At 58.0% G+C, this 20365-nt stretch overlaps 3 protein-coding genes and 1 non-coding gene across 10 annotated transcripts; 1 reads left to right on the top strand and 3 right to left on the bottom strand.

Moving 5' to 3' along the window:
- Positions 1-39: 39 nt before the first annotated feature.
- Positions 40-5668, bottom strand: IFRD2 (interferon related developmental regulator 2). Of its 2 annotated transcripts, none has more exons than XM_066244849.1 (12): positions 5458-5668; positions 2798-2917; positions 2631-2715; positions 2404-2528; positions 2165-2322; positions 1988-2038; positions 1732-1901; positions 1532-1637; positions 1087-1224; positions 873-1001; positions 699-794; positions 40-567 (listed from the first exon to the last, which is right to left on the bottom strand). In XM_066244849.1, exons 1-12 carry the CDS (start codon positions 5513-5515, stop codon positions 487-489), a joined length of 1317 nt encoding a protein of 438 aa, XP_066100946.1. In that variant the 5' UTR covers positions 5516-5668; the 3' UTR covers positions 40-486. The 2 variants fall into 2 exon arrangements, with proteins under 2 accessions (XP_066100946.1, XP_066100947.1); XM_066244850.1 differs by having other exon boundaries at positions 898-1001.
- A 397-nt stretch (positions 5669-6065) lies between these two features.
- HYAL3 (hyaluronidase 3) lies at positions 6066-12046 on the bottom strand. Its single transcript, XM_066244358.1, is given in 6 exon segments — positions 6066-6490; positions 6492-6734; positions 6838-6927; positions 7252-8162; positions 9468-9956; positions 12026-12046. Coding segments are annotated over 5 exon segments (1716 nt in total). The 5' UTR covers positions 9850-9956; positions 12026-12046; the 3' UTR covers positions 6066-6400.
- Positions 12047-13108: 1062 nt separating this feature from the next.
- On the bottom strand, positions 13109-16173 carry HYAL1 (hyaluronidase 1). Of its 6 annotated transcripts, none has more exons than XM_066244360.1 (4): positions 15971-16173; positions 14569-15492; positions 14146-14235; positions 13109-13986 (listed from the first exon to the last, which is right to left on the bottom strand). In XM_066244360.1, exons 1-4 carry the CDS (start codon positions 15989-15991, stop codon positions 13669-13671), a joined length of 1353 nt encoding a protein of 450 aa, XP_066100457.1. In that variant the 5' UTR covers positions 15992-16173; the 3' UTR covers positions 13109-13668. The 6 variants fall into 6 exon arrangements, with proteins under 6 accessions (XP_066100457.1, XP_066100458.1, XP_066100460.1 ...); XM_066244361.1 differs by having other exon boundaries at positions 14569-15241; positions 15971-16168; XM_066244363.1 differs by having other exon boundaries at positions 14569-14717; positions 15971-16163.
- An 853-nt stretch (positions 16174-17026) lies between these two features.
- Positions 17027-17157, top strand: LOC136314852 (small nucleolar RNA SNORA51). The gene has a single exon (XR_010727425.1). It is a non-coding gene; the product is annotated as a small nucleolar RNA SNORA51 (small nucleolar RNA).
- Positions 17158-20365: the final 3208 nt, after the last annotated feature.

The following is a 20365-nucleotide window of genomic DNA, read 5'->3' as shown; positions in this document are numbered from 1 at the left end:
GGAGAAGGCAGGCAGAAACGCCCAGAAGCCAGAGCCACAGAAAGCTGAGCATTCAGTTTAATTATTTCTAATATATTTTAAATAGCACATAAATCCATCCCAGGTAGCATCACCTCCCCACCTGTGGTTGTGACATTTGTCCAGATGCCATTCCCCCTTCCCCAAGGAAGTGGTTCCTCCCAGGGGAACAAGGCCTGAGAAAGGGGCGAGAGGAAGGGGCAGCCTTCTCCTGCCTGCCCCGCAGCCCTGAGATAGGTACACCTCTGGCCTGGCCTGAGACAAGGCAGGAAGAGGCCACGGGCCTGAGTACAGGGCCGAGAGCCAGGACCCCACGTGACCTTTCCTCCAGCTACCCGCCCCCATGTCTGTTTTTGGTTCACTCATTAAAAAAATAAAGCGGCAATTTCTGGCAGGGACCAGCTGTTGCACTGTTCTGTTAAAATACGGGACCGGGTCCGGACAGTCTCCTCTCCGGCTGGGCCTGCCTCACAGAACGTCTGCCCGCTTGTCCCGCACGCGGCTTCGGGCCTTGGTCCGTGCTTTGAAGGCAGCGGCGTTGTACAGGTGCTGGGGTGGAAGCAGAGAGCGATGTTCTCTCTGGTGAGCCAGGGAGGGGAGGCCTGGGACTTCCCCTTGGACCCTGCAGCGCTCTGGGCAGTGGGAATGGAGGGGAAAGAAAGGTGCCCGAGGGTGCAAACCTTTTCGAATCGTGACATCTTGCAGGCCTTCAGGGCAGTGGCATCCAGAACCAGCACAGGGCCCAAGCCAAAGATGTCACGGAGGAGCTCATTGTTCTAGAGGCAAAGAGGACAGTGACCTCAGGCCGGTCCGAAACAGACCAGCTGGCTGCCCCGCCATGCCTGCCTCTGCACCTGGAGGTGGTGGTGCATGCCTGACCCCAGCACATCCTTGAAGGCGGCGTAGACGCGGCGCCGAGCCCAGCTGTCCACGGAGAGCACCTCAAGGCCGAAGCGGACTGTCTCTTCCTCACACCCGCCGCCCTGCAAGGCAGAGGGGCCCTTAGGACTGGCTCGGGGACTGTGCCTGGGGACACAGTCTGGCTGGGACACGCGCTGTCACACACACCTCGACACAGTGCAGCACGGCCCGGAAGACAGAGCGCTGCCGCCGGCGCTCGGCTTTGGCGCGGTACTTGCTGCTGTCGGTGGCCAGAGTGCGCAGGGCGCTGCAGAGGGCGTCCATGTCCTCGTAAACAAAGTCCTCCTGCAGGGGGAGCGGCGGAGGTCACGTGAGCAGAAGCCTGAGCTCTGCCCGCTGCACCGTGGGGTTGCCCAAACCCTTCCTTTCACTGAGGGAGTCATTTTCTTCTCTGCCTGGCCCCTTGAATCCTCCTTGGCCCCGCCCTCGGCCAGACACCCCTGCTCAGGGTCCCCAGCACAACCCCTGGCACCTATGTGTTGGGGCTATTCTACTTTACAGTAACCGAGGCTGCCCTGTTTCCTGGGGTAACCCCTGCTTCTGCCTGGGGGGGGCAGGTGGTATGGGCAGGTCCCCGCCCCCCCCCTCACACCTCAAGGTCCCGGGCCAGCTCGAACAGCAGCGCGATGGTCTCCCCAGCAGCAATCCGCAGGCTCACAGTCTCGCTGGACAGGAGCAGGGACAGGCGGGGCAGCTGCCTGGGAGGGGGGCAAGCTGAGCTCTGTGTATGAGAGGGGGAAGGGGGGGGCTCTTCTCCCTGCCCCTCCATAGCCAGGGGGCAGTCGTCCCTACCTGTCAAGGATGTGGCTGATGTGGGTGCTGGGGCAGATGGTGAGCAGCAGTGCCCAGGCTTGCAGGGTGGCACAGAACAGGCCATGCAGGCTGGCAGGGGCCGTGGAGCCACCTACACCACAGGACCGGCTAAGAACACCTTCCAAGCAGGTAAGGCAACAGACCAAGTCCTGGGGGCACAGAAAAAGCCGTGGAGTGGCTCAGAGGCAGAGCTGGGGCCTGCAGACTCTCCTACCTGTGCCCAGAGGCCACTTACCTGGACATCAGCGGCAGCCACGAAGCAGCCCAAGCCCAGAGCAGAAGCACACTGTTGGAAGGACAGAGCCAGGCCAGGGTCAGAGGGTTCTCAGCTGTGGGGGCTCACCTGCCAAGTAAGGGAGTCTCTCCGCTTAGGGACTGGGGGAGAGAAGGGGTCAGAGCACGGAACACTCACGTGGAGCCGGGCAGCAGGGACAGCTGTGCCGTCACTAAGCACGGAGACCAGCAAGGGCTGCAGGCTGTGGAACAGCTCCTCGCTCTTGGGCCCAGGACCCAGCTGCACGCAGAGCAGGCCTAGCACGGCGGCGGCCAGGGCCTGCTCCTCGCCCTTCCCTGCAGGGATGCTTTTCAGTCAGCCAGTGGACGGGGTCAGCACCTGGCCATCTCAGGTCCCATCCAGGCCCCACAGCCAACCTTTCTTGAGGCACTTTTCCAAGGCATCGGCCAGGGTAAGGCAGCGCTCCAGCAGGAAGTCGGGGAGGAGACGGGACGCCAGGGCCAGACGCAAGTTGTCAAGAGCACCCAGCCGAGTCTTGGCGCTGGGGTAAAAGGGGGAGGGCGTTGTGGGCTAGTCCTACCCGGGTCATGTCCGGCACGGGCTGAGGGACACGGGTGTAGGGGTGGGCTGGCAGTCAGGGTACCTCTTATCTGTGAGGCAGTCCACATACTCCTTCAACTTCTCCTCAAGGTCCTCCTGCTGGCCCTGCTCATCCACGGCATCCCCCCCTGCAAGGCCAGCTGGTCAGCCCTGCTTCTGGCCCTAGCCCATGGAGCCCTCGAGTCCCTGCCAAACCCCCAGCCCCCTCACCAAGGCTGTCCTCTGCCGCAGTGCTCAGAAGGCTGGGGCAGTCACTGGTGGTGCTGCGGGCCTCGCTGGCCGCCTCGTCCTCACTGGAACCTGAGTCGGCCTGGGTGCTGCCCCGGGCGCCTGGGGAGGGTAGAACAAGGCACTTGGCCTGCCTCCATTGATGAGTGATGGCTGGGGGCACCTCACCCAGTCTCATGACCCCGCAAGAAAGAATGCTGCCGCCTGACCAGGCGGTGGCGCAGTGGATAGAGCCTCGGACTGGGATGCGGAAGTACCCAGGTTCGAGACTCCGAGGTCGCGCGCGGGCTCATCTGGCTTGAGCAAAGAGCTCGCCAGCTTGGACCCAAGGTCGCTGGCTCCAGCAAGGGGTTGCTCGGTCTGCTGAAGGCCCACGGTCAAGGCACATGTGAGAAAGCAATCAATGAACAACTAGGAAGTCGCAATGCGCAACGAGAAACTGATGATTGATGCTTCTCATCTCTCTCTGTTCCTGTCTGTCTGTCCCTGTCTATCTCTGCCTCTGTAAAAAAAAAAAAAAAAAAAAGAAAGAATGCTGCCCCTCTCAGGGATAAGAAAATCAAGGCTGAGGTGGGAGGCACAGGGACTGACGCAAAGAACTCTGAACCCAAAAGCAGGAGAGAGAGAGAGCGAGGTCTACCTGTCGGAGAGCATCTGGCAGCAGTCTAGGAAACCTGGCAGGTCTGGTGAATAGGGCCTCCCGCAGACCGAGAACCAGACAGAGGCAGAAGACACTGCACAAGCCCCATATACGCCTGTGGCCCAGTCAAGCTCCCTTGGTCCATCCCAGGCCTTTAGCCCTGGGTGGATAACCACAAAGGTTCCTCCTGTCCCTGGGAACTGCAGAAAGTGGGGGCACACCCAGGCAGATCCTGGGGGAGCTCAGCTACCAGCCCTGATTATGTCCCCAAATGTCTAGGGCAAGAGTCAAGAACTTAGAGTCAGACAGACCCGGGTTCACAGTTGCACATCTTAACAGGGGTATAAACAGAACAGGTGCCTAGCCTTCAAAGCCTCAGTTTCTCTGTAAAACAGAAATGCGCCTGACCAGGCAGTAGTGCAGGGGATAGAGTGTCAACCTGGGATGCAGAGGACCCAGGTTCGAAACCCTGAGGTCACTGGCTTGAGTGGGGGAATCATAGACATGACCCCATATTGCTGGCTTGAGCAAGGGATCACTGGCTCGGCTCTAGTTCCCCAATCAAGACACATATGAGAAAAATAATCAATGAACAACTAAGGTGCTACAACGAAGAGCTGATGCTTCTCACCTCTCTCCCTGTTTGTCTCTATCTGTCCCTCTGTCTCCCTTGCTAAAAAGAAAAAAAAAATGCACAAGCACTTCTTTTGGGTAGGGCAAGTGAAGGCAATGACTAAATAAGCTACTAGTTATGACTCTGTGGACCAACAAGCTCACCAGGTCACCCACCAGCCCTGAGGGCAGAAGCCCAGTTCCTAGTGGATTTGGATGGATGCCCAGGGTTCAAGCATATTGTCTTCTGAGCTCCCTTGGTCCATCCCAGGCCTTTAGCCCTGGGTGGGTAACCCCAAAGGTTCCTCCTGTCCCTGGGAACTGCAGAAAGTGGAGTGGCCCCTGACTGCAACAGCCCCTGCCAATGTGTGAACACAAGGGAATGTCAGGCTCAGCAGAACTGAACACTCCTGTATGTAGGTTCTGCTTCGACCAGGGCAGCTCCCACAACTGAGCCCTAAATGGGATCTGGTCACCAGGCTGATCCTACTTCTCAGGAACTACATACTCCATGTGCCTGCCGGGCAAAGTTCAGCACCCACGCAGGCCTCTGCTCATCTCCTCTACCCTACCAGCCCAAACAGCCAGCTTCCTCTCATCTGCTCCACTGTACCTGGTCCCTCCAGATGCCAGTCTTTTGCACAGCTTGTTCCCTCTCCATGGTTCTCTTTTCTTCACCTTCTCAGGACTCACCCAGAAACCCCAACCTTGCGCTTTGTGGGTCCCTAAATCTGAGACTGACACCACTCAGTGAACTTTCCCCCCACAACCAGTCCTTCCGAAATATCACCACCCTCTTAGATTTCCTCCCACCCAAGCACCATTAGGGCGGTGGCTAGCAGGCACCCCATCCCTGCAGAGTAAACAGAGTCGACACTCTTCTGGTCGACTCTGATAAGTGTCTCAGGACTGCCTCAGGCTCCAGCGCCCTTATCCACCCTCTAACCAGGTCCACCAAAGCCCTAGAAGTCTTGTCGCTTCCCTGTCGCCCTCTCCTCACTTCTCCCCCAGGCCTCCCACCAACTTCCTAGTCAGTTCGAGAAAGGATCAGGGACTGGGGAAGGGGGGAGCTTCCTATTCTGTCCTGGGGGTTTTTCAGCCACAGCAGGCAATTGGGGCGAATGAGCAATGGGGAGGGAGGAAGAGTCCGGGAGGTGCCCATCGCGTTCGGGTCGGGAGCGCAGGCAACAGACCCGCGAGCAGCGCACTCAAGTTGAGCGCACACGTGGCCGCTGTCTTCTGGGGCACGTGCTGGCAAGCGGGGAAGTTGCCCAAGCAGCGCCAGGCTGGTTCTTGGAGGGTTCCCGCTCAGGACCTTCAGGGGCACCGATGAGGACCCAGGCAGGGTCCCCCGTTCGCCGTTCATCAGTTGCCCCTTGCCCACACTTACCGCCTCTGCGGCGCTGGCTGCCCTTGCGGGGCGCACTGCCCTTACGGGCGCGAGGCATACCGAGAATAGGGCACGAGGGGGCGCGGGGTCAGGGACCCGGCGGGCTGGGGTTCCAGACCAGCGAGACGCCAGCTGGTGCACTGAGCTGAGACTTGGACAGACGACGGGAGCCACACGCCGCCGGTACCACCATCTTCGCTAGGCGCCCCGCCCTGCCAAACCGGTCGAAGCGCCCCGCCCAGCTAGACAGGTTGCCGGGAAGGCGAGTTCCGGGCCATTCCGTTCAGACTCACAGCCACGCGGCCGAAACTACTATTCCCAGGGGGCTGTGGGCGCAGGTTACCACAGGCCGGTTGGGCGCAGAGCACCTCGGGAACTGTAGTCTATTCCCGTGACCCTTAAGCCCACAACACTAGCTGAACTGTGCACCTACAATGCTCTGTCTTCCATCTCCCCCGCCCCACCACATGCACACAGGCACAGTCGTTAAGTCTGAAGCCGAGCTGCCCATCACGCAGGACCTGCATATCTGTGCACTTTCAGCAGGACACTTGAGACTGGATGAGCATGGGGGCTTGGGCTAACATGGTGAACCACCACACCTCAGAGAGTGAAATAAAATGACTTTATGATGAAAGCAAAGTACAAACAAGTTTAGCACATACAGGCCTTTGCCAAGATCTTGAGGCTCACCTGCCTTTGGACAGGTCTCCTGCGACCTCACCATGGACCCAGTGATGTGTCAGAGCCCTGGGATGGCAACCTAACCATCTGAAATCCTGTCTCTTCCTGGGACTGCTTCCTTCCTAGGAGGGATCAGGTGATCTCAGAGGACCTCTGGTTTTAAAATAGTGTAAAATTTTCTGGCTCCTTCCACTTTCCAGGGATCCCATGGGAAGCAGTGTGTGTGTACAGGAGGACTGGCAAGAGTAGGACAGAATCCTCAAGAATTCTGGGAAAAGGTAGCAGGGACAAGACGGTTGCTCGGGCGAATTCTGGCTTTATGCTGTTTCTTCAGGCTCAGCTTCAGTCCTGGGCTCCTGGCAGGTGGGGCCTGCCCAGCCCCAGTAACAGTGGCAGTGGAAGGACTCCCAAACTCCATGGCTGCCATCTGTCTGCAGGTGCAGAAAGGCTTCCAGCTCTCCTGGGTCCTCCCAGGCACAGCGCCCATGGCCATGGCACCACTGGTGACTGCAGGCTATGGCTGCCCTGGTCACATTAATCACATAGGGGCCCAGGGTGTTCACAAGGTAGTCATGAAGATGCCAGCACTTCTCCTGAGGAAAGGGGAGGGATGTATCAATGCACCTGCTCCACGGCCCTGACATGGTCTCTCCCCCACCATGGGCCGTGTGGCAGTGTGGAGGGGGCAGTGATCACCTCAGAGCTGGAGATGCTCAGGTCCCCCCAGAGCACCACGCCGGCTGCCCCCAGCGCTGCACTCACACCAATGGTCTGCACAAGGTCGTCCTGGAAGCAGAGAGCTATTAAGCCAGGGCTAAGCTGGCTTGATCCATCTGGGCCTACCTCCAACTTCCAAAAAATGTCCCAGTTCATTGCCATGATCTGACTTCACCTCTAGTGTAAGGCCCCTTGGCACCAAGTCTCCGAGTGGCTTCTCTGGCCCTCCACTCAGAGAATGTCTCCCTTCAGAGCAGGGCACTAAAGGCTTGACTTCCGCAAGATCTTCCAAGGCAGAGCCATACCATTCAGGTGCTCCAGGACAGGACCATCCCCCACAGACCTTTCTATGACGGGGCCCTGCCTCCCTGCTAGACACCAGCTTTCACTCACCTGGGACAGGAATTTCCCAGAGCTCTGGTGTGTGAGGCGGGAATAGGGCAGGACAGGCAGGGGGTGTGGGTGCCCAGCACGGGCCACACGGAAGGCTTCCTCCAGGCGGTAGCGAACAAATGCCTGGTGGTGAGTGGACGGCAGCCTGGGTGGGAGGTAGATGCTGGGGAAGAGGGCGCTGGAGGCAGCCCAGAGCCAATGCAGTTGGGTGTTGCGGGCAAGGGTGGCTGCATGGCAGCGACCTGTGTAATTGGAAGCCATGCTGTGCCAGCCATTGCCACAGGCTGGGAAGCGATAGAAGCCCCAGAGCCCATGGGGCTGCAGGGCCCGGCCCAGCCACAGCGTGCCCTCCATCAGTGCCCGGGCTGCTTGTTCAAAGCCAGTGCGGGCCTTGTGGAGCTGCTCCTCGGGGTCCAGGTGGGGGAACAGCCACTGTGCCCAAGCCCAGGAGGCCGCCTGGTAGGCTTGGCGACAGCCCCAGTTCCCAGCCCAGAGTGGACACCATTCCTCCCAGTCCAGCACTGCCAGGCCAGCAAAGCCAGGTCCCAGGCTGCGGTGGATCTGATAAGCAGCCCGTGCCAGGTGGCGGTCAAGGAGCACAGCTTGAGGGATGCCCCCATTGTGAGCTGTTCCCCTGGGTCCAAAGTAAGGATAGAGGCCAAACTGGTTCTTGTAGAAGATGGTGATGTTCTGGCCATGGAAACGCTGACCAGGGTTGGCAGTGATGCCCAGGGCTTCTAGTGGCAGGTGCACTCCAAAGCGGGTCCTACAGTGTGCTGAGGGCACATTCCACAGCACAGAGAAGGGGCGCTCGGGGGCCTGCCGTAGGGGCTGGCCACGCCCCAGACACAGGGCCACCGCCAGCAGGAGGGCTGCGGCTAGCTGCATGGTTATGCCCCAGGAATGGAAACCTGCAGGAGAGAAGGTGTGAGCTTAGAGTCCAAGGCTCTACCATCCACACAGCAGAGGAAGCTGGGAAAACCTCCCTAGCCCCTCCCCACAAAGGGGAGGACAGACGGGGAAAAGTATGGTCCCCAACAGGTCTCCTAGGCCTCTCGGAGCAGCCACACCCTAAGCCGGCCTCCCCTCCCATGTTTTCCACCTTTGATACCTCCCCACCCACAGCACTCACAAGTCTCCTTCTTTCCCCTGCCCATCTTATTTCTTGCCCCCAAAACACTCAGCCCCCACCTTGCCTACTCAACACTCAGGTCTCTGCTGTGACTTCACCTCCCGGGGGAGGGCTCCTGGACCTCCAGGTGGAGTGAGGGCACTTGGGCTCTCACCGTCCCAGCACGGATTCTTCCACTGAGTGCCCCTCTGTCTCCCTGGGTCAAGATCTTATCTGTTTGTCTAGTTCCTAGTCTGTGCCCCATTCAGGGCCTGACACACAGGTGGTCAGTGAATGCGGAAGGGAACAGACACCTTTTCTCCTGGGCCTGGCAGAGCGGGAGGGGAAAAGGGCAGGTATCCTTCCACAGATAGACCCAAGTGGATCTGGGGGCGCCTGCAGGGATAGGGAACCAAAGATGAGGCTGGGAGGTGAAGATGGAGTGTGGGCATCCACAAATAGTCAAAAATATGAAAAGAAAGCCCCCACAAAAAACATAAACTGTCATAGCCATACCCAACAGAAGGCTTTATTCAGCCACCCTGCCAGCTCCGAGCCACAGCCAGGGAGCCATCTACTGGCCTCACTGGCACTCAGGAAAACTGCCCAGGCTCAGTTGCCCCCAGGAGCCAGAGGCTGAGGTCCAGTCAGTGAGCTGGGGCGGGGACTGTCCTAGAGTCCACTGGACCAGAAAGACAGTGCCTTGCCCTAGGTGGCCCTCATAGAGCCTTCTCCATCCAAAATATGGGGCATCCTCTCAGGTCATAGTATCGTGTCTGCATCAGGCTTTGTGGAGGGGGCCCTGCTGGAGGTGAGGGCGAAGTGGGCGAGGGCTCAGGCAGCGGAGGGGGTGGTGGCAATGACGGCCCCTTGGGGGCTCTTGGGGAAACTTGGGCAGTCAGGCTGGGGGCCTTGCAGGGTGGCCGGGGGGAAGGGGCCCTGGAGAAGGCACTGAGCAGAGTGGCAGGCAGCTGTCGGCTAGTAAAGGCCAGGCCCTGCACGGGCTCACCCAGCTGGTAGCCCAAGTGGGCATAGAAGTGCAGCTGGTCATGGGTGGTGAGGTGAAGCCGGCGGAAGCCCCGGGCCTTAGCAAAGACTTCGATACCTTCCATGAGGCAGCGGCCAAAGCCACGGCCCCTCAGGGCCCTGGCCACCACCACAGTCTCCACTAGGAGGCTCTGAGGCCTGTCTAACACCCGCGACAGACGAGCATGTCCCACCACAATGGAGGCTTTCCCAGGTGTTGGGTGGGGGCTTAGCAGCACCAGGCAGAGAGGGAAGTTGTCTGATGACTGGCCAAGGGAGTGCAGGCGGGAGGCGCGGCTGCGGGGCCACTGCTCATTGATGAGGTCGGCGCAGGCATCCAGGAGCTCAGGTCGGCAGTGCACAGGCTCCAGAGTCAGCCCAGCTCGGCTGGGGACTGGGGTCTCCTCCCGCTGGTGTGCAGGATCCAAGGTCAGCTCAGCTGAGCCAAGACTGAGGGTCATCTCAGGATGGCATGCAGAAGCCGGGGTCAGCTCAGCGAGCCTGGGGCTCAGGGTCAGCTCCGGCTGGTGGGCAGGCTTCTTGGCCAGGTTGGATCTCAGGGTCAGCTCTGGCTAGCAGGCAGGAACCAGAGTCAGCTCAGCTGGGCTGGTCATCAGGATCAGCTCCATCCAGTGGGTGAGGTCTAGGGTGCGTAGGGGTTAATGTGGCTAGGCCAAAACTCAGAGGCAATTCTGGTCTACACGTAAGATTCAGGCTCAGGCCCTGGCTGGTTGGCTCAGTGGTAGAGCGTCGGCCTAGCGTGCGGGGGACCTGGGTTCGATTTGCGGCCAGGGCACATAGGAGAAGCGCCCATTTGCTTCTCCACCCCTCCGCCGCGCCTTCCTCTCTGTCTCTCTCTTCCCATCCCGCAGCCAAGGCTCCATTGGAGCAAAGATGGCCCGGGCGCTGGGGATGGCTCTGTGGCCTCTGCCCCAGGCGCTAGAGTGGCTCTGGTCGCAACATGGTGACGCCCAGGATGGGCAGAGCATCGCCCCCTGGTGGGCAGAGCGTCACCCCATGGTGGCTGTGCCGGGTGGATCCCGGTCGGGCGCATGCGGGAGTCTGTCTGACTGTCTCTCCCTGTTTCCAGCTTCAGAAAAAAAAAAAAAAAAAAAAGATTCAGGCTCAACTGAGTCAGGCTTGGAGCCAGGGTCATTTGCTGCTGGGTTGTAGGTGGCTCAGGGCCAGACTGGGGGTTAATGCCAACAACGTCTTTAGGAAGTGGCATCTCCTCAGACCACAAAGGTACTCCTCCTTCTGTGGATAACAGTCGTGCTGGGCTGTGTCAGGAGGGAAGACAGGGTTGGGGCAGAGGACTGACAAAGTGCTAGGGGCTAGCTGAGCTGCACCTCCGTCCAATACTTACGAGACTGTACCGGTAAAGTAGAGGAGACCCACACCTGGGGGAGCTGACTCAGGCAGACAGTAGGGGGTGGGTTTGGGGTGTCCTGCCCCATAGTAGACAGAGGCCGAGGGCTAAAGGCTGGGACAGAACCCCAAGTCCTGGCACTAGCCTGCCCTGGCTACAATTTTGTCCCCAGGACAGTGGATCCAGCTCTACACGATCAGACAAAGCATGCAAACTGGACATAGTGACCCTCTGCTTAAACCCACCGAAGGCTCCAGTCAGAGGTAACACAGCTATCCCTAGGAGCGCCTTGGCTCCTCCCTTCCCTAAGTTCCAGGTCACCCTTTTTAACCTCTTGGGCCATTCCCACCACTTAACTGATCCTGGGGCACCACTCACAGGCTGCTTCCCCCTCCATGGATGGTCCGGTCTTCCTTGCCTGAGACACACAGCCCATGGCCCCCTCCCTGATACTGTCCATCTTAGGACAGTTTTTTGTTGTTCTTGTTTTTAGTGTTATAATAACACAAACATTATCTTAATAGTTTGGGAGTATAGAAATCTGACATGAGTCTCACTGAGCTAAACTCACGGTTTTGAAGGGCTGGTTCCTTCTGGAGGCCCTAGGGAAAAATCCATTTCCTTGCCTTTTTTCAGCTTCTGGAGGTAACCTGTTTTCTTTGGCTTGTGGTCCCCTCTCCATCTTAAAAGCTAGCAAGGGCATCATTTCAACCTCTGCTTTGTGGTCACATCTCCTCATCTTTCAGGACACTTTGTGAACCCAACTGTCCCCTCAGATGGGGCCCCAACAACACTAGCAAGGGGCCTGGCTCCAGTCACACAGCAATGTGGTTCCTGCAAGCCTGGTGGCCTGAGTTTCGCAGCCACCCTAGATAAGGACCACAGCTTCCTTCCTACATCCACAGGGGATCCAACGGCCACTAGGTTGGGGGCCCACCAGCCCTTCTGCACCTAAACTCCACTGTTTTCCCATCTAGACCCAAGCCCTGTGGGCAGGAGGGTCTATGCTGGGGGAATTTCTGGCGGTAGAGGTTGGGGGAGGCGCTGGGCCCCACCACTCTACTCACATTCTCACTGGAGGGGACCCCCTGGCTCCTTTCCCCCACCTCCCCCCAGAAAGGCCCTCTGAGCTTGAGACCAATTTCGCACTGGCCCTCTGAGCTTGAGACCAATTTCAGTAACAGGCAGCCCCTTCCCCTCACGCCACATTCCGCTCAGAAGGATATAAGTCCCCCACTTGCAACCAGCTACCTCCGCAGCAGCCGCACCTCTTGACCAGGAGGGAGGAAGCTGCAGGATCTGCCTCTAGGCCAGCAACCCCAAGTTTCCCCGCGAGTTTAACCCCTTCAGTACCGACCCATCCCACTGTGGGCGGGGTTCCTGGGTTCTCAGAGACAGCACAGTCCCTCCTGTGCCCCGGTTTCCCCCTCCCCCCCAGTGGGCCATAAGCCGTGGAGTTCTGGGGGTTGGGGGACTCGGGAGCTTGCCGCTGGGTGGGTGTGGCTCGGCATGCTCTGGGAGGGAACCAAAGACACTGGGAAAGGGTGCGGGGCGGCACAGCCACTTGATTTCCCGCGCGGAACGGAGAGAAAAACGGGGGACAATGAGGACAAACACACCGCGCGTGGGGACGGGGCGGTACTAACATGTTGAAGCCGGATTCCAGGATGCTGAGCGTCCAGGCTTCGCACAGATCCGGATCTGTCTCTGGGTGGGATTCCTCCGTCCGTCTGCGCTGTCCCCTAGCGGTTCGGCGGACGCAGTGCAGACGACGCGGCCCGTGCCCACCACTAACTAGGTCCTGAGTTTCCCTGGGCGGCCAGGCCCCGCCTCCCGGCCCGGGAGTCAAAACACGGACCCGACGCAGGCTCCGCCTCCGCGCTGGCTCCGCCTCTGCCCAGCTCGCTGCGCGTCTTCGCTCAGACTCAACACCTGCCTGTCTCCCGTTGGCTCCGCCTCTCCTGGGCCCTCCCCATACAGTCCCAGTGTCTGGTTCCACGCGTCACCGCTTAGGTTCCGCCTCAGTTTAGCTCCACCGAACCCCTGCTGGCGCCCAACGTGCCACGACCTGGGCCGGGCGCAGGCCCTTCCTTCCTCCAGCTGGTTCCGTTTCCGCCTCGCCCTGGGCTCGGGCGGGTCTCGCGCCCCACGCCTCTTGGTCTCGCCTCCCGCCGGCCTCCGCCCGGGTCAAGCGTGGAAACCGCCAGGTGGAGTTTCCTCCTGCAGTTTGGGCCCCACCCTGGGAAGCAGCCGCCCTCGGACAGACGTCAGATCTGAAAGGCGCTTTTCCTGTGTCCTCTGGCTCTCGGAGCCTGCACGTTTTGGGGGCTCAATAAACAAGCTCTTCAAAGTAAAAATCATTTCTATCTTATTTGCAGGGCTGGTGCCTCTGCGCGGATTAGGCTACATACAGGGCTGGATACCAACAACACAGTAGGAGCCAAAGTTCTACCTGGACAGGCAGACAGCCTGGGTTCGAATCTCAGCTTCTCCATTTTTTTTTTGGCTGTGCAACCTTTGGCAAAGTGCTTTCGCTTCCTATAAGTCGCCCAGTGTCCTCATAACTCCGCGTTAGGGCTGAACGATGAGCCTACTGAAAATGCTTAGCAGAGGACTTGTGAAGTGTAGGTGCTCGATATGTCAGTTTTTGTGATTGCTGCAATTTAAAGACTGGCTCAGTGTGTCTGGAGGTGATGCTTATGACTCTGCTGGGTGGGTGCTGGAGACTAACTCCTTGTGCAACTCTCACCATCTGGAAAATGTGTGCATATGCAGGTCTGTGCTCATGATGGTGGCTGAGTGTATTCCTGTGACCATGACTTGTGTAACTGTGCCTATACTTGAGAAAGCCTTGGCCAGGCCCAGAGTGCATTAGGTGATGCTCAATGTGTCTATCCTGGTGTGTGGCCAATCACCATGTGCCCTGCTGCTCACACCATTCTCCCTTCCAGCCAGGGTAGCAGTGACATTTGAACTCCACCGCCATCCGTTCCCGATCCTCAAGTGAGAGGGCACCTCGTAGGGTCAGGGGCCCACCACCAGGTGTGAGCTCAATGGAGAAACTGGTGGGGTTAAGGATGAGGAGGGCCTCGGGGTGGCTGGGGCGCCGGGCACAGCGGCCATGGCCTGAGCACAGGGCTTGACTGCACAGACGAGCTCCACTGGTTACGTTCAGGATGAAGGGTCCCAGTGTGGTGTCCACGTACTCCTTGATGGCCTGGCATGATTCCTGGGTAGGAGGGGGAGTGTCAGGGACACCATAGCCATGCATGGGCTCACCTAGAGCACTGAAGCCCTCACCGGCTGGCCAGCCAGGACTGCAGGGGCAGAAAGGTTGGGCCAGGTTCTCCTCAGCCCATCTCTGTCCCAACCCTGGGCCTGAGCTCACCTTGGTTTTCGTGTTCTCCCAGCTCACCCAGAGGACCACTCCTGCTGCTCCCTGGGCCGCACTCTCTCCCACGCTGTGCTCCAGCTCATCCTGGGGAACGGGGACAGCACAGTTCCGTGGGTTCTCCCTCCCCACAGCAGATTGCTGTAACACCGTTGGATGAGACCACATTCATAATCCCCACCTGGTGACCAGAGGCCGGCCTGTCCCCACTCGAACCTGTATGTTACACGCAGGCGGGAAATGCATCCTGATGGATGCTGAATCGTCTGTGCCTAGCACAGACCTTGGCACACAACAGGTGTTCAAAGAACATAAGAATAAATGAATGAAAGCGCCACAAGGTTATGTGACATCAGTTGCTGGACCTAATGCCTTACAAGGTAGGCTACAAGGTGGGCAGGGTCGCAGAAGGAAACTCACCAGGGGCAGAAAGCGGTTCGTCATGTCATAGAAGATCTGGACATAGGGCAGCACTGGTAGACTGGGGTCCCCAGCACCCACAGCCACACGAAACGCCTCTCCCACTCGGTGCCGCACAAACATCTGCGCCTTCCCTGTGCCCTCCAGCGCTGCGGGGATGTAGATACTGGGGTAGAGGGCACGGCTCTGGCCCCACAACCACCCCAGCTGGTCGTTCTGTGCACGGATTCCCAGTGGGCACTCGCCTGTGTAGTTGGGGCTGAGAAAGTCATAGTTATAGCAGTTAGGGAAGCCATAGAAGCCCCAGAGGCCACGAGGTCGCAGTGCCTGCCCCAGCTTGAGAGTGCCTACCATCCAGGCCTGGGCAGCCCTCTGGAACTGGTCCTGGGCTGCTGCCTCCACCCACGGAGCTGGCCAGTCAGGGTGCTGTCCCTGTACCAGTTCCCGTGAGCGCTGCCGATAAATGTCCTTGGTGTCCCAGTTGAAGGCCCAGCGTGGGCGCCAGGCCTCCCAGTCAATGACTGCCAGCCCCGAAAAGTCAGACGCAGGCATGGCAGCCAGGATGTCCTGGAATGTGCGGGCTAGGTGAGCATCCAGGCTCGCATTCTGGGGCAGGCCACCGAACACAGGCTCCCCAGCAGACGTATAGTAGGGGTAGGTGCCCAGCTGGGAGCTGTAGAAAATGGTCATGTCAGGGCCGAGGAAGGTCTGCCCGGGGTTGGCCACCACATCAAAGACACTGACATCCACGTCCACGCCGTGCCTCTCCAGGCACCACTGGGTGTTTGCATTCCAGACGGTGGTGAAGGGCTGGTTGGGTACCACAGCGCTCCTGGAGCCTAGGGCCACGCCGAGCAAGGTCAGGAAGAGGGCGCAGATGGGAAGCAGGTGTACTGCCACGGCACAGGGCAGGGCTAGGGAAACCTGGCCAGGGGAGGCAGAGCTGAGAGCAGGTCTTGAACTCTCTGACCCCTGCTTGGGGCAGGCAGGCCAAGCCCCTTGCTCATTAATCCACCCCTGCTCTGACTTCAAGTGAACACTGACTGGCAGGGCTGAGAAAGGTCAGAGGGCAAAGGAGAGGCTAGGAGCGCCGCCACTGGAGGGCACAGCTGAGTTGCTTCTTGCATAGTCCTGTCTCCCACAGGTCTTGCTCTGGCCACGGCTCACCCACTCCAATTTCCAAGGGCTGCAGAAGCCATGACATTTGTTTTGAGGAGAGTGGCAGAGAGCCAGACCCTGGGCTCCCAGGCTGACCTGACTGATGGGGCAGGGATGGGGGCTTTTCTGTCTCTTCCCCCAGGAATCCCTGCCAGCCACTGGAGGAGGGGATGCCCAGTGACCAGGGACAGGCCAGTCCAGCCCTTCTGAACACCCGCCAATCTGCCCACTTATCCCTGCTGACCTCAGGGCTGAAGAGCCTCATCCTCCAAACTTCCTGACCCTGGGGTGAGGGCCTAGGCAGGGCTCAGCAAGATTCTTTGTTCCTCAACTCTGGCCCCAGCTGCATCAGACTCCTGGAGGAAGACGCTGCTGCTGGGAAATCTGAAATTTCCATGGGTATCACCCCACCCAGTCTGGGGGAGGGCTGAGGGGTGGGCCCTGGGCGGGAGGGCTGAGTCAGACATCGGAGCCACCTCGCTATCCTTAGCAGAGTGCCCTTGGTAGGGGGTGTGGCCTGGGCCGGAAGCGGCTCCTTCCACCCTGTCAGCACCGGAGCGGGGCTTTGCGGCTTGATTTGGGCTGGGGGTGGGGGGTGGAGGCAGTGCTTGGGGACTGTTTGGGTGGTGGGCCCAGCTGGGCAGACCTTTTTGTGGTACTGGAGTCTGGGTGCCCTGGGACACATACCCAGGGAATGTACTTGCCCCACATAGCTAGGACATTTGGGAGCCCTGGGCACTTTTGCCTTTGTAGGTGGGCCCCTTCCTCAAAAAAGTGTTTTAACATATATTTCACAACGATGTTGGTATAAAGACAAAGTCCAGACTAAATCCATTATATATTCATTATTCATATGTTTTCTTCTATTAAAAAAATTAAAATTAGCCTGACTGGGAGTGAGTGACACAATGGATAGAGCATTGACCTGGGGCGCTGAGGGCCCAGGTTGGAAACCCTGAGGTTGCCAGCTTGAGTGTGGGATCATAGAGATTATCCCATGATCACTGGCTTGAGCCCAAAGTCGCTGGCTTGAACAAGGGGTCACTGGTTTGGCTAGAGCCTCCCCCTTCCCCCAGTCAAGGCTCGTATGAGAAGCAGTCAATGAATAACTAAAGTGATGCAACTATGAGTTGATGCTTCTCAATCTCTCTCCCTTCCTGTCTGTCTGTCTGTCTCTCTTGCTAAAAAATAAATAAAAATTAAAACATGTGTAGGCCTCTAAAGTACTGTGGCCCTAGGCCCTCTCCCTAGTGGAGGCCATCCCTGCTTTAGGGACCTGTGTCCCAAAGGCACTGTGTTCAGACTCCAGATGCTTACCACAGGCTGTGTTCTTACACTGACTACACAGAAGGAGGGGGCAGCATAAACCCACCCCATAGACACCTCAGCCCAGGCTCTTTGTCTGGTCTGTATTGTGAATGGGGGACATGGAGAAAGAAAGAAATGGCACTGTGTTCATGAAGTCAGGGCTGTGTTGTCACCCTTTGTCACTTGCTGGGTCAGTGATTGTATCTGTGAAGCCCCAGGAGTAACCATCTGGGCCTCTGCACAAACTCCACCAGAGTTCGTATGTGTGAGTGTGCGATCCAGTGCCTGCCTGAGACTGGGTGTGTGTGAGGCCCTGTTTGTCTTATGACTGTGAGACCATGTGGATGTGACCACATGCTTATTCATTCCTTCGTGATTTTTTTATCTATAATTTTTCCGTTGATTTCCTCTCTCTGAGGAAGGGAGGAAGGGAGGAAGGGGGGGTGAGGGAGAGAAGCATCAACTCGTTTTTTGTTTTAGAGAGAGAGAGAAAGAGGGGGAAGAAGTAGGAAGCATCAGCTTGCAGAAGTTGCTTCCCATATGTGCCTTGACCAGGCAAGCCCAGGGATTTGAACCGGCAACCTCAGCGTTCCAGGTCGACGCTTTATCCACTGCGCCACCACAGGTCAGGCAACTTGTTTTGCTTAGTTGTTCCATTTAGTTTTGCTTGTTTTTTTCCCATTTACTTTTGTACTCAGTGCACCAGGTTGACACTTTATCCACTGAGCCACCTGGCCAAGGCTTCCTTCATGATTTCACTTGTTTGCTGATTCAGAAACTAGAGATTGAGACCTGCTCTGTGGCCAGGCCCAGGCTTGCCTGCCAGGGTAGGGCAAAGGAATCATCAGGTCCCTGGCTCAGGTTAAAGTGCCGCCTGGGTCTGTAGCCTAGTCTGGGCCTGAGTCCGTGACCCTCCAGCATGGTGGTCACCAGAGCAGTGGCACAGCTGGCTGCCACCTGGGCTTGGTCCTCCAGGCTGGCGAGGATGGAGAAGCTGGCAGGTTTGAAGGAGAAGGGGGCCCAGGGTGCTGGGGGGTCTGGGCACATCAGCCACAACCTGAGCACAGGATCTAGCCTGTGGTGGCCACTGAGCCTGTTCAGAAACCGGGGTCCCAGGGTGATGACCATGAGGCTCAGAGAGCCCGTCACAACTCCCAAGGGCTGAGGGAACAGGAGGACATCAAGGCAGCCCCAGAACCCCTCTCCCTGAGGCTCCTTGCTACTTCCTGGTGCCCCCAAAGACCTAGTACTGCAGCTGGCACAACACAGCCAATCAGCAGGCCAGCATTCTCTAACTGGCCTTGGTCCAAGGGAGAAACTCTAATGGTTGAACTACAGGAAGCAGCTGGGGTGACCCAAGCCCTTCCCCACCCCAGAGCCCCACCCAGAGGCCCGCTTCTGTAGTGTTGGTTGAATTGGTTCAAGTGGTATGTGAGGTCTGAAGAATAGAGTGAAGAAATAAAATGGAGTCACTATAGTCAAACTGTTGAATTACTACAAATAGGTTGAGGTATGAGGAAAGATTCTGTTTTTATTTTAACTGGCTGGGAAGTTAAGCATTTGAGCTTTCCAGTCCTGCATCAATGCCTGGACATACCACAGGTCTCCAGACAACCCTCTGATTGCCCCTGAAGGATTCACATATCTAGACCACCTGAAATCCACTATCAAGAACACTGAACGTGACCTGACCTCTTTGTGTTCATTGTCTAGGCCACACATCTGACTGATAATCATCTCAGACTATTGCTTCTCTGCCTTTTGGCTAAGATCAAATGTAGTATCAGACCAACCCAGAGGCTAAGAATACAGAACTGGGCCCTGGCCAGTTGGCTCAGTGGTAGAGCATTGGCCTGGTGTATGGATATCCTGGGTTTGATTCCCAGTCAGGGCACAGAGAAGCTACCATCTGCTTTTCTCCCCTCCCCCCTTTCTTCTTCCACAGCCATGGCTTGAATGGTTCGAGCAAGTTGGCCCCAGGTGCTGAGGATGGCTCCACTGCCTCACCTCAGGCGCTGAAATAGCTCAGTTGCCAAGCAGCGGAGCAGGGCCCCAGATGGGCAGAGCATTGTTGGGAAGGGGCTTGCCTGGTGGATCTGGTTGGGGCGTATGTGGGAGTCTGTCTGTGCCTCCCTGCCTCTCACTTAATTTAAAAAAAAAAGAATACAGAGCTGATTCTTCTCAAGAATATACTTTTCATACTCTACTGACAGGTCAGTACAGATTCAAGGTCCAGCCCCGCCTGCTCTTTCTGGTTGGGCATACCTCAGGCTCCTGAGTCACCTCACTCCCCATCCCCCTCACCCAGCCACTCACAGGATAGCTCTGGGTCTCCTGAGTTACACTTTCTTCAAGACTGGCTTCCAGACCCCACTGGGGAAGTAATACGAGGCGGACACAGGTTTGTATGGAGAGGGTCATAGCTGTACAGGGGAAGTCACACCTGCAGGGGATCACAGATTTGCACAAAGGGGGTTACGTGTACATAGACTCATAGCTAGGTGGGAAAGGTCCCAGCTATGTCTGTGAGGTCACAGGTGTGCCTCGATCACTTGTGTATTGAGAAGTTATACATGTGAGTGGGATAGCTCACAGGTGCGTGCAGGTTCCATCTGTGCAGGGGAGGTCACAGGTGTGTGTGGGTGGGTCACAGCTGCCTGCCCTCTGCTGGCTCCATCATCTCATGGCCTTATTGACTGACACCTGAATCTTCTCTCTAGCAGGCTGCTCCCCGTGGCGGCCGGGAGCATCTGGGAGCCCTTCCATCTCAGAGTTCTCTACCAGGGGAACCGACACATCACCCTCCCGGCGCTGCCATCAGCTGCTTCTCCCCACTCTCTGCCATCACCAGCCAGAGGGACGAGGGTGGCTTTACAGCCTGAGTGGGCATCGACTGGGTGGGACTTGCTTCTGCAGGCTCTGCCCCCTAACCGCGCCATCTCCTCCCCTGCACGCTTCTCTGCAGAGCACTCCCCTGTCCAGCACCCGACTCGGTCTCCACATCCAGTGTGCATCTCCCTCTACGCTGTCACCCCCACGAGGACATAGGTCTCTGTTGGTGTGGTCTATGGATGCATCCCTAGCAGCCAGCTCAGCACTGGCAGGTGTGTATGCTGCTTACTGGACAGGTGAGACAGTCACCACCCTCTGGCAGTCAGGCCCGGTGCTGCTCCAGGGCTGCCTCTCCTGCCCCTGCCTGATGCGGACAGCTGGCCACACACAGCTTGCATGCCAGCCCAGTTCATTGCCGCTGACTTGCTCCTAGCACCAGGCTTCCTCCTCACCTCCCGAATGGTAGAAATCCCTCCAAGGTACCTCCCCCGTCCTTGTG

Source organism: Saccopteryx bilineata, chromosome 10, assembly GCF_036850765.1.
Source record: "Saccopteryx bilineata isolate mSacBil1 chromosome 10, mSacBil1_pri_phased_curated, whole genome shotgun sequence".
Taxonomy (NCBI): Eukaryota; Metazoa; Chordata; class Mammalia; order Chiroptera; family Emballonuridae; genus Saccopteryx; species Saccopteryx bilineata.
This window is presented reverse-complemented; position numbering and strand designations above follow the sequence as displayed.

Coding starts and splice junctions, on each gene's coding strand:
- IFRD2 (XM_066244849.1), bottom strand. CDS start 5,515: ATGCCTCGCGCCCGTAAGGGCAGTGCGCCCCGCAAGGGCAGCCAGCGC. Junction 1,902..1,987: donor TGGCTGCCGCTGATGTCCAG/GTAAGTGGCCTC, acceptor CTGTGCCCCCAG/GACTTGGTCTGTTGCCTTAC. Junction 1,638..1,731: donor ATCAGCCACATCCTTGACAG/GTAGGGACGACT, acceptor CCCCCCTCCCAG/GCAGCTGCCCCGCCTGTCCC.
- HYAL1 (XM_066244360.1), bottom strand. CDS start 15,991: ATGAGGCTCTTCAGCCCTGAG. Junction 14,236..14,568: donor CGAACCGCTTTCTGCCCCTG/GTGAGTTTCCTT, acceptor CCCGTTCCCCAG/GATGAGCTGGAGCACAGCGT. Junction 13,987..14,145: donor GGGAGAACACGAAAACCAAG/GTGAGCTCAGGC, acceptor CCTCCTACCCAG/GAATCATGCCAGGCCATCAA.